This window comes from Xiphophorus hellerii, chromosome 3 (genome assembly GCF_003331165.1).
Source record: "Xiphophorus hellerii strain 12219 chromosome 3, Xiphophorus_hellerii-4.1, whole genome shotgun sequence".
Classification (NCBI taxonomy): Eukaryota; Metazoa; Chordata; class Actinopteri; order Cyprinodontiformes; family Poeciliidae; genus Xiphophorus; species Xiphophorus hellerii.
The window spans coordinates 16,057,024-16,065,514 of record NC_045674.1 but is presented as its reverse complement, the minus strand read 5'-3'; the positions used below and the strand labels follow the sequence as shown (position 1 = coordinate 16,065,514).

The 8,491-nt window shown below is 36.7% G+C and overlaps 2 protein-coding genes across 2 annotated transcripts; one reads left to right on the top strand and one right to left on the bottom strand.

Annotated features, from left to right (window-relative positions):
- Positions 1-397: 397 nt before the first annotated feature.
- LOC116716695 (nucleolar protein 58) lies at positions 398-3,448 on the bottom strand. The gene is made up of 5 exons (XM_032557521.1): positions 2,890-3,448; positions 2,041-2,095; positions 1,806-1,920; positions 1,477-1,713; positions 398-428 (listed from the first exon to the last, which is right to left on the bottom strand). Exons 1-5 carry the CDS (start codon positions 3,181-3,183, stop codon positions 398-400), a joined length of 732 nt encoding a protein of 243 aa, XP_032413412.1. The 5' UTR covers positions 3,184-3,448.
- Positions 3,449-5,352: 1,904 nt separating this feature from the next.
- On the top strand, positions 5,353-7,479 carry LOC116717917 (myosin-2). Its single transcript, XM_032559595.1, has 4 exons — positions 5,353-5,806; positions 6,349-6,403; positions 6,636-6,753; positions 6,838-7,479. Exons 1-4 carry the CDS (start codon positions 5,510-5,512, stop codon positions 6,869-6,871), a joined length of 504 nt encoding a protein of 167 aa, XP_032415486.1. The 5' UTR covers positions 5,353-5,509; the 3' UTR covers positions 6,872-7,479.
- The last annotated feature ends 1,012 nt before the right edge of the window (positions 7,480-8,491 follow it).

Here is an 8,491-nt window from a genome sequence, read left to right as displayed (position 1 = left end):
CAGTTGATTGTGTTGTATTTTATTTTATTTATTTATCAGTGTAAACAAAGAGACACTAGATTTTCACATATGTATTTTTTAAAAAAGCTTGAAAACTATGCATCATTTTTCTCCATCTTCACAATTTTTAACTACATTGTATCGGCTCATGAAAAAATTCCCACCAAAATACATTTACATCCTTAAGTTACGTGACAAAATGTAAAAAAAAAAAAAAAAAACGTTTAAGGTGGCGTGACTAATCTAGCTGGGGACTTACTAACGTGTTCCAGATAAAATAAATAAATAAACCTGAAAATCCCAATCCCTCTAGTAATTTCTTTTCAGCTGTGCAATCCAAGTTTATTTTATCCATATAGCAGAATTTTTGGGAAAGTGCTTCACATCCGTTCATCCATTACCCGCTGGTATCTTTGGCGGGGTTCACCCTGGACAGGTCGCCAGTCCATCACAGAGCTTCCCGTTAACAACACAAATTTTAAAAAAAACTATCATATTAAAGCTGCTCAGGATTAATTTACAACAAACCCAACAAATTTCACAAAACAAAACCTGTGCAAAACAAACCCTGCACCATGACATGCTTTAACCTTTCATTTAGTTATGAAAACAGGATCTTGACAATTCTAATGAACAGTCATAAAGTCCTACCTCTGCTACATGTAACATTTAATGTCTTGAGGCAATCACAATTCAGATGACACTTGGTGGGAAACTGAGACATACGGCAAATTAGGACATAGTATGTCGAGTTACTGGTCGCAGAGTTGGTCTTTATCTCAGAACAAAAGCAAACTTTAAGTTTACAAAGTTTGTTTTGACTTAATGATTTAGGTGGGAGAGAACATAACACCATTAATCTATTTATTTTTAATTAGGTTGATGTGGCTGATTTAATTCACTGTTTAAGTCTACGGACTATTGCACTGACCATTTTCAAGCTGCAGCTTGAAAATTAGAGGTCAGTTTGCAGAAATGTCAAGTGACTGAAAACCAAATCCACATGTATCCCTTTTTCTTGGATATGCTTCATGTCACCAGCAACATCGTATCCCAGCCAAAATAAAAGCCGGAATAGTTGTGTCCTTGTGAACAGATCTGCTGAGCTTGAGATGTAGAGGAAAAAATGGTTGTTCTGCACATTTGTATTTCAAGGCATCTGTCTTTATGTCCACTTATTTGGCAGAGTTCACCTATTGTTTGGGAGCCGCTTCCTTTTTCTCCTCTTGCTTGGGGGGCTCTTCTTTCTTCTCCTCTTGTTTTTTGGGCTCTTCTTTCTTCTCCTCTTGCTTGGGGGGCTCTTCTTTCTTCTCCTCTTGTTTTTTGGGCTCTTCTTTTTTCTCCTCTTGTTTGGGAGGCTCTTCTTTTTTCTCTTCTTGTTTTGGAGGTTCTTTTTTCTCTTCTTGTTTCGGGGATTCTTCTTTTTTCTCTTCTTGTTTCGGGGGTTCTTCCTTTTTCTCTTCTTGTTTCGGGGGCTCTTTTTTCTCTTCTTGTTTCGGGGGCTCTTTTTTCTCTTCTTGTTTCGGGGGTTCTTCTTTTTTCTCTTCTTGTTTCGGGGGTTCTTCTTTTTTCTCTTCTTGTTTCGGGGGTTCTTCTTTTTTCTCTTCTTGTTTCGGGGGTTCTTCTTTTTTCTCTTCTTGTTTCGGGGGTTCTTTTTTCTCTTCTTGTTTGGGAGGCTCTGCCTTTGGCTCTTCTTTAATGCCGCACATAGTCCTTGAAGGAAAAATTTAAAAAAAGTAAAAGTTAGAAAATGTGATCGGTAGACTTATTCTGCAAATTCAACTGAAATACAGGTATAACATTACTTTATTTGGTCTGGGTACTCTTTCAAGAAGTTACACACTGGACTTTTTTCTGTCAGCTGCTTTTTCAGTCGATCTAGTTCTGCGTTCCACTCTGTCTTCTCCTTCTCAGTTTGGGCTGTGGACGTTATAAAAATTAAATGTTTCAGTATACCACTTGTAAAAAAAAAAAAAAAAAAGAGTTAGGAGGTTACGCATACACCGTTTCCAACATTTAGTAAAATGAAGCATTAATTACCTTTGAGGTTGCCCAAATTTGTTTCCTCTGCTGCCTGCTGATCTGTACCAGATTTCTGCCAATGAACAAGAAAATGTAAGCATATTGCTTGCAGTTTATTATTCATTTCCATTTCCAAACCACAGTTTTGCTTCTGGCAACAGGGGCTGCCTTAAGTTGGAAAATAAGACAAAATGTGACTTCAGAACTTGCAGAAAGAATACAAACCACTATAGCTAACATAGAGCAACAGGCAAACGTTTAGACCTGCTACAGTGATGTCACTCACGCAAGCAGAAGTCAAGCTTGATTTTCTGGTTTGTGCTGATCGAAGAATAAGCAAGACACTGACATTCCTTTACACAAAAAAACGTGTTCTCAAGGCTTTTGTTGGAGCAAAAATAATCTTTAAGAGTTAATCCAATAAGAAAATGACTCATAAGGCTACCGGTTTAACACAGAGGTTTGAGTTTTCCAGACATATTTTTAAATGTTAAAAGATAAACATGATTGCCTTCATTGTCCTACTATTATGTTGAATATGCCCATTTTCAAACCAGCCTGTTCAGTCTGACATCACATTAGACAGGTAACATATTTGGCTCTTGGGGGTGGGGAGGAATAGATCTGATCATGTGTAGACATGTACAGTATGTCTACACATATGTCTGTTGTTAGACATATGTCTAAAAATATTGAAAAGACTGTATAGTAGAATATGACTCTTAATAGATAACTACAAATTTGTGTCAATAGTAATAAGTATATCAGATTGCCAATAGTCTCTTCAGATCTGTGTTTTAAATGGATGGGTCAGAAGTACATTGTATTAAATGATTGCGCTGATTTTATTTAACCAACTATAATCACCTGGGAACTCTCGCAGCCGGTTAAATCTCCAGCCGCCTTCTCTGCTTTGGTCTTCACAACCTCCACTTCTTCCTCCATGGACTTCAGCTCGCCCTGAACCTTTTCCAGCTGGTTCTGCATCTCTATCTTCTCCTTCTGGTACTCCTGGAGGACATCGCTGGTCACCCGCAGCTTGATGTCCTGGAACCGGCTCAGCTTCTCGCCCTTCTCGTGGTCCCTTTTGCGCATCTTTAGTATTCCCACCAAAAGAACAGACGTCAGCAACGCCAGAGGGAGCACGAGTTGCACCTTCATCCTGCGCAAGAATAGAACACTTTCTTGTTTTGTGTCCTTAAGTTTCTTAGGGTCAAGGGGGTCAAGAGTTCTTCCTACAGGTGTCCGGGTTCTTCACTCTCCATGCGCCATCCGAGAGCTCCTCAACCTGAATGTGAAAGTTCCGCGTCCTACGGTTGCACCTCCTCTCTGCATGGCAAATTGAAACCAATCCACAACTCACCTGCGGTTGACTCACCCGAGCTTTCTTTGCTCACCTGTTTGGATCGGAGCTGTAAGCAGGAAGAAACGCCCCGTTCCCGCATCGCCGCTAAAGCAGGAACAGGTTGCTGCACCTGTACCTGCGATGTCCTGGTAACACGTCAGACCTGCCACCTTTTGCCTCGCCACTTAAAGGGATAGTTAAGAATTTTCCGACCTGTTGAAAATGTTGAAAGTCGGAAATGGTGAAAGTTTGCACGGAGTTATCATCTTACCTACACTTGTTGAAGCCCTCTACATTTCTATTTACTGCAAATAAAGTTCAATTGGACCTGAGTACAGCTAAGGTCAAAGTGTACTTCTACTGTCTAAAGCAACTCTAATCTAAAACAAAAAGCAGGTGATATTTTAAAAAATCTATAAACCATTACATTTTTGGTGGTTATTTACAAATAAGTCAAAAAATTGAAATTAGAGGCTTTACAATCCACCATCCTGAGAAACATGCTGAACAGCATATGTAAAATGCTATCAGAGTAACTATATGTGTACATAATCGATATTCAAACTGTGCCTTTTTGTTGTGACAAAATAAAAATATGAAAAATGAGGAAGAAGATGTACACAACCCATGGACATATGTATGCTGTTGTGAAGCAGTCAAAAAATGTTGATTAAGCAGTATTTTTGCATATGTGCAGGTGAAAATATTCTCAAAGGTGTCAAAAACAAACTCAACATTCATTTAGCAGTTATTTAAAAAAACAAAAAAGAACAACTATTATTGTTGTTGATACACATTTGTGAAGTATACAACATTTCACAAAAGGGAATGATCTGAGCTCTAACAGCCTGATCATCTGCCGCCTTTCAACCTCTGCAGGACTGCTGGCAGCACTCATGCATCTATTTTGCATGAGTGCAAAGTAACATATCCGCAAAGTCAGTCCCATAAAAAGATATAGGCTGGCATATTTTTCAGAAATGTGATTGGTGTACTTGCTTTGGTGAGATATTGTATAGTGTAAAACGTGTTTTAGTACAACTTTTCCTATAAGAATGCACCTCAGAAATGTATAAATATTGATATATTTCAGCACATCATGCCTTCCTTACTTTTATTTGTTTGTTTGTTTTTTTGTACATCCTAAACTAGTTTAGCACTCTAAGCAAGAAATAACAAGCAAACATATATTGTACTTTCCCTACATTCCTCCAGGCATATGTATGTTTTTCTAGATTTGTGTGATGCAAAGGCCATGGTCAAGGGTCATGGGGCAGATGACAAGAGGACACTTTAAAATAAATAAAGCTGCATTTACTTAACACATTGGCAATTTCTTACACCACTTTACTTTTGTGCCAAAAGTGTATCTGGCCAGAAATACTTTACTTGTTCCTTTCCCAGGAAGATCTTTGAATGCCACACCTTGAATAAACAACTTAGTTTTTTGGGTTTTTTTTATGATGGAGTTGTTTTAAGATGAAGAACTCCACTTTGGTCTTTGAAGTAGTTGCCTCAGTCTAACCAGCTAACCTGGATTTTTGAGGCTAAGCCAGTAATTTACTGGTGGTAAGATGTTCCCTATTTAATACCTTAATAGAAAGTCACTTTAAAAAAAACCCTGAACTATCTCTTTAAGAAATCTAATCGATTTGCCCTTTCATATTTTATATAAAATCACCTTAAAGTTTTCTGAACTTTTAACAAAAGCCACACAAAGATTTAGGTAACTTTCTTGCAAATGAACACGTTTAATTATGAATTAAACTATAATTATGTAGCTATAAGGATTTTAAAAAATTCCAACATCAACTATTTTTTGGAAAAAACGAAAATTCAAAGGCAATTTAAATATATGCGTTTTTCTTTTTTTACTTTCATTTTTTTAAAAGCCTTCTTTATTGCCAGGGCAAAAAAAAAAAAATGTCACCAGGAAGCAGGTGTATCGACACGCCCAGCTTGCTCGGCAGGTAGAGCTTGTTACTACAACGTTGGTGTTCCTGATCTCGGGGAGAGAGCTGGTCACATTCTTCCAGGGATGAACAAGTGACCGCCGGCAGGTTTTTACCACAGCAGACGGCCCCAATCAAAGTCTACCATCGATCGAGTGAGAACAAGAACAGCAACAACAACAAAAAAAAGATGAAGCTGGTGGTTTTTTTTGTCGCCGTCAGCGTGGCGGTTATGGTAGCGATGATTTTCCAGACTCTGCGTCAGGAGCTGAGTCTGCGTAACCTGAGGGCCCGCATGGTGGAGAGCTCTGCGGAGGTCAAGAGGAGGGAAGACTCCATCATGGACATGAAAAGTAAAATCCAGGAGCTCAAAACCACAGTGGATAACGCCAACCTGAAGCTGGAGGACCTGAAGAAGGAGAAGTCAGAGAAGGAGAAGGCACTAAAGGAGTCTGAGAAAAGTCTGGAGACCTGCAATGCGGGGAAGGCAAGGCACAAATACTCGTATAAAGTTTTTAATGTTTCAGGTCCAAGCAGAGGCGGTTGCAGCATGATTTGTACCCTGGGCAAGCCCCCCTTTTAATCTAGATTTAGGACATATAAAAACAAGTTTCTTGAATCTCAATCTGATTAAAAGAATCTCTCAATCAAACCTTAAAATGTTTACTTTCAGCATAAAAGGTTTCTTTTACTTCTTATAAAGTGCAGAATACATGAGAATGCTCCATCATCATGGAGAGACATCAAGGCAACTGAAAAGCTATTAAGCATGTAACTGATCAATTTGTCCCCTATGTTTATGAATTTGAACATTAATTATGCACTAACAGCCAATTTGATTGAAATATGTTTTAAAAAAATAAAAATATTAAATACACAACAACTGAGACAGATGGAAACTGGCAGCTCCTCAGTTACAGGATGAACTCCTACCACCCTTGCCACTGTTGTCTCTATAATATATATTGTTTTGCACATGGCCTTTTTCTTTTCCACTCCTAACAAGTGCATTTGTATTCAACACTTTAGGGAAACGCTGAAAAGAAGAAGACAGAGTTGGGGGAATCCATAAATAAACTTAAAAGTAAGTCCAGACAGAAGAATACCGTCATTGAACTGTATAAATATGTATGTAAATAAGGGAATTATGTTTCCTGGTGCAGTCTTATGAAACTTTATTAGCTCTCTCTTCAAACTTCTTCTTTTGTAACATGGTATTATGCACTGAACTCTAGTGGCGATGATTTAGCAATCATTTAGACCTGTTTCTAGGCATCAAATATAGAAATTCTCCAATTAATTATTTATTTTTTCAGCTGATCATGAAGCCGCTAAGAATAAGGCTCAACAGGAGATTGGGAGATTGAAACAACAGATTTTGGACAGAGAAAAAACTATTTGTGCCCATGCAGATTTGACTAAGGAAGAAGCACGGTAAGATGAGCCGCTGGTCATGGTGACATCAAAGCCTTATTATATCAGGTCCTGATTTCTGATTTTCTCTTTTTGTTTTTGTAGGAAACTGTGTGGAAAGTCCGCTCCACCACAATAAAATCAAATCTGAGTAATCTTGGTTGAACTTTTCCACATGAGAGCACACCTAAAAAGAACCATCTATAAGTTTTGTTGGCATCTTTTTTTTGTTTATCTTCTTATTTTTATATATATTGTGGTCATGCACATTTAGCTGGCTTATTGGAAAAAGGAAATAGTTTTTCACATTTTTATTTAAATAATGTGTTGTTTTTGAAGTGATTGTTTTGGTTGAATATTGTTTGGCTTCTTGAATCTTTAAAATATCTTGAAACATATTTGTGTATTGTGGAATTCATTATTTACACTGCTAGCCTCAGAGAATTTTATTATCTGAAACGTCACCATAGGCACAACAGTAAAATAGTTAAATAATGTGAGGACCCTTCAGCTGAATGAGTCCTTTAACTCCCTCTAGTGGAGAATTTTGTTTTTTTTTTCATAGTGTTAATAATGGCAAAATCTTTTGTAATACTTTGGTTGTGCTTAGTAAATATTAATTATAGAAAAATGTTTTAAAATTAGAAAAAACAATCTGATACACGAGGGGTTCAAAACAATGAAAACTTTGCACCATTTATTTTCTGGTTACGAGTTAGTTATTAAAGCTGGTCGTTTTCAAACTTGTCTGCTAAAAGATGTGTGGTTTTTGACCATGTAGGTTCATTCAATGTTTAGTATTTATTTTCTATGCAGTTTTGCTTAATCTCTTTTTATTTTTGCCCACTTACAATTTTTTTTTACTAACTTCCTTAACCATGTTGCCTCTGCAGTCAGACATACATTTTATTTTTTATTTTTATCAGAATTTCAGAGACAACTTCTAAAAAATAACACGACTCGCAAAAATGTTCACAACTTTTTAAAAGAGAGAAGACAGTCATTTTAAATTTGAGAAAAATATGTCCTATTGATATATGTGTACTTTGGAATACATTAAAGAAATAATTTAATTTTTTTGGATTTTGGAACAAAGTTGTACACAAAATATATTTAAACATCTATCTATACTTTCAATATTGACTTCATTGTCAATTTGGCTATATACCACAGTCAGTATCTATAACAACTTTTTCAAGTAAATTATTCAACAATTAATTTTCCTCTCGAATTAATAAAATATTTTTTAATTTGAATCGAATATACTTTAATTTTCTGTATTCTATCTTCTAAGTTGAAATCTACATGCCAGTGACTAAAAATGGAAATTTATTGGGTTTAAATAGTTTTTTTTACTTCAAGTTAAACGGGCACATTTACGATGACTAACTCATTAATACTCAATGTCCATTTGACCATGAAATAGACATCTAGTCTATTAATTACATTGGTCAACTAAGTTACTTAGTCCTGCGTCCCTCATTTATATCACATTGTGAAATTGTAAATACGTGTGACAGAGACTGGGCTTCATGAAACTTGCCACGTCTCCAACACATTTAGGAAACTAGTTTTTTTCCGTCTTAGTCAAGAAAGTGAGCAAACGGCGTTAAATCTAACACACCCGTTTGGCGGTTTATAAAACAGATCAATGGTTGCTATGACAAAGTAGGTGTTACAGGAAGCTCTGTTCACACTTCAACCAATCCTGATGCAAATCTCAAAGCACGTGACACGGCCCGGCACTTACGTCACTGTT

Excerpts from the sequence above, each read along its gene's own strand:
- LOC116716695 (XM_032557521.1), bottom strand. The coding sequence starts at position 3,183 with ATGAAGGTGCAACTCGTGCTCCCTCTGGCGTTGCTGACGTCTGTTCTT. Across the intron at positions 2,096-2,889 it reads CCGGCTGCGAGAGTTCCCAG|AAATCTGGTACAGATCAGCA; the intron begins GTGATTATAGTT and ends GTTCATTGGCAG. Across the intron at positions 1,714-1,805 it reads GAGTACCCAGACCAAATAAA|GACTATGTGCGGCATTAAAG; the intron begins GTAATGTTATAC and ends TTTTCCTTCAAG.
- LOC116717917 (XM_032559595.1), top strand. The coding sequence starts at position 5,510 with ATGAAGCTGGTGGTTTTTTTTGTCGCCGTCAGCGTGGCGGTTATGGTA. Across the intron at positions 5,807-6,348 it reads AGACCTGCAATGCGGGGAAG|GGAAACGCTGAAAAGAAGAA; the intron begins GCAAGGCACAAA and ends TCAACACTTTAG. Across the intron at positions 6,754-6,837 it reads TTGACTAAGGAAGAAGCACG|GAAACTGTGTGGAAAGTCCG; the intron begins GTAAGATGAGCC and ends TTGTTTTTGTAG.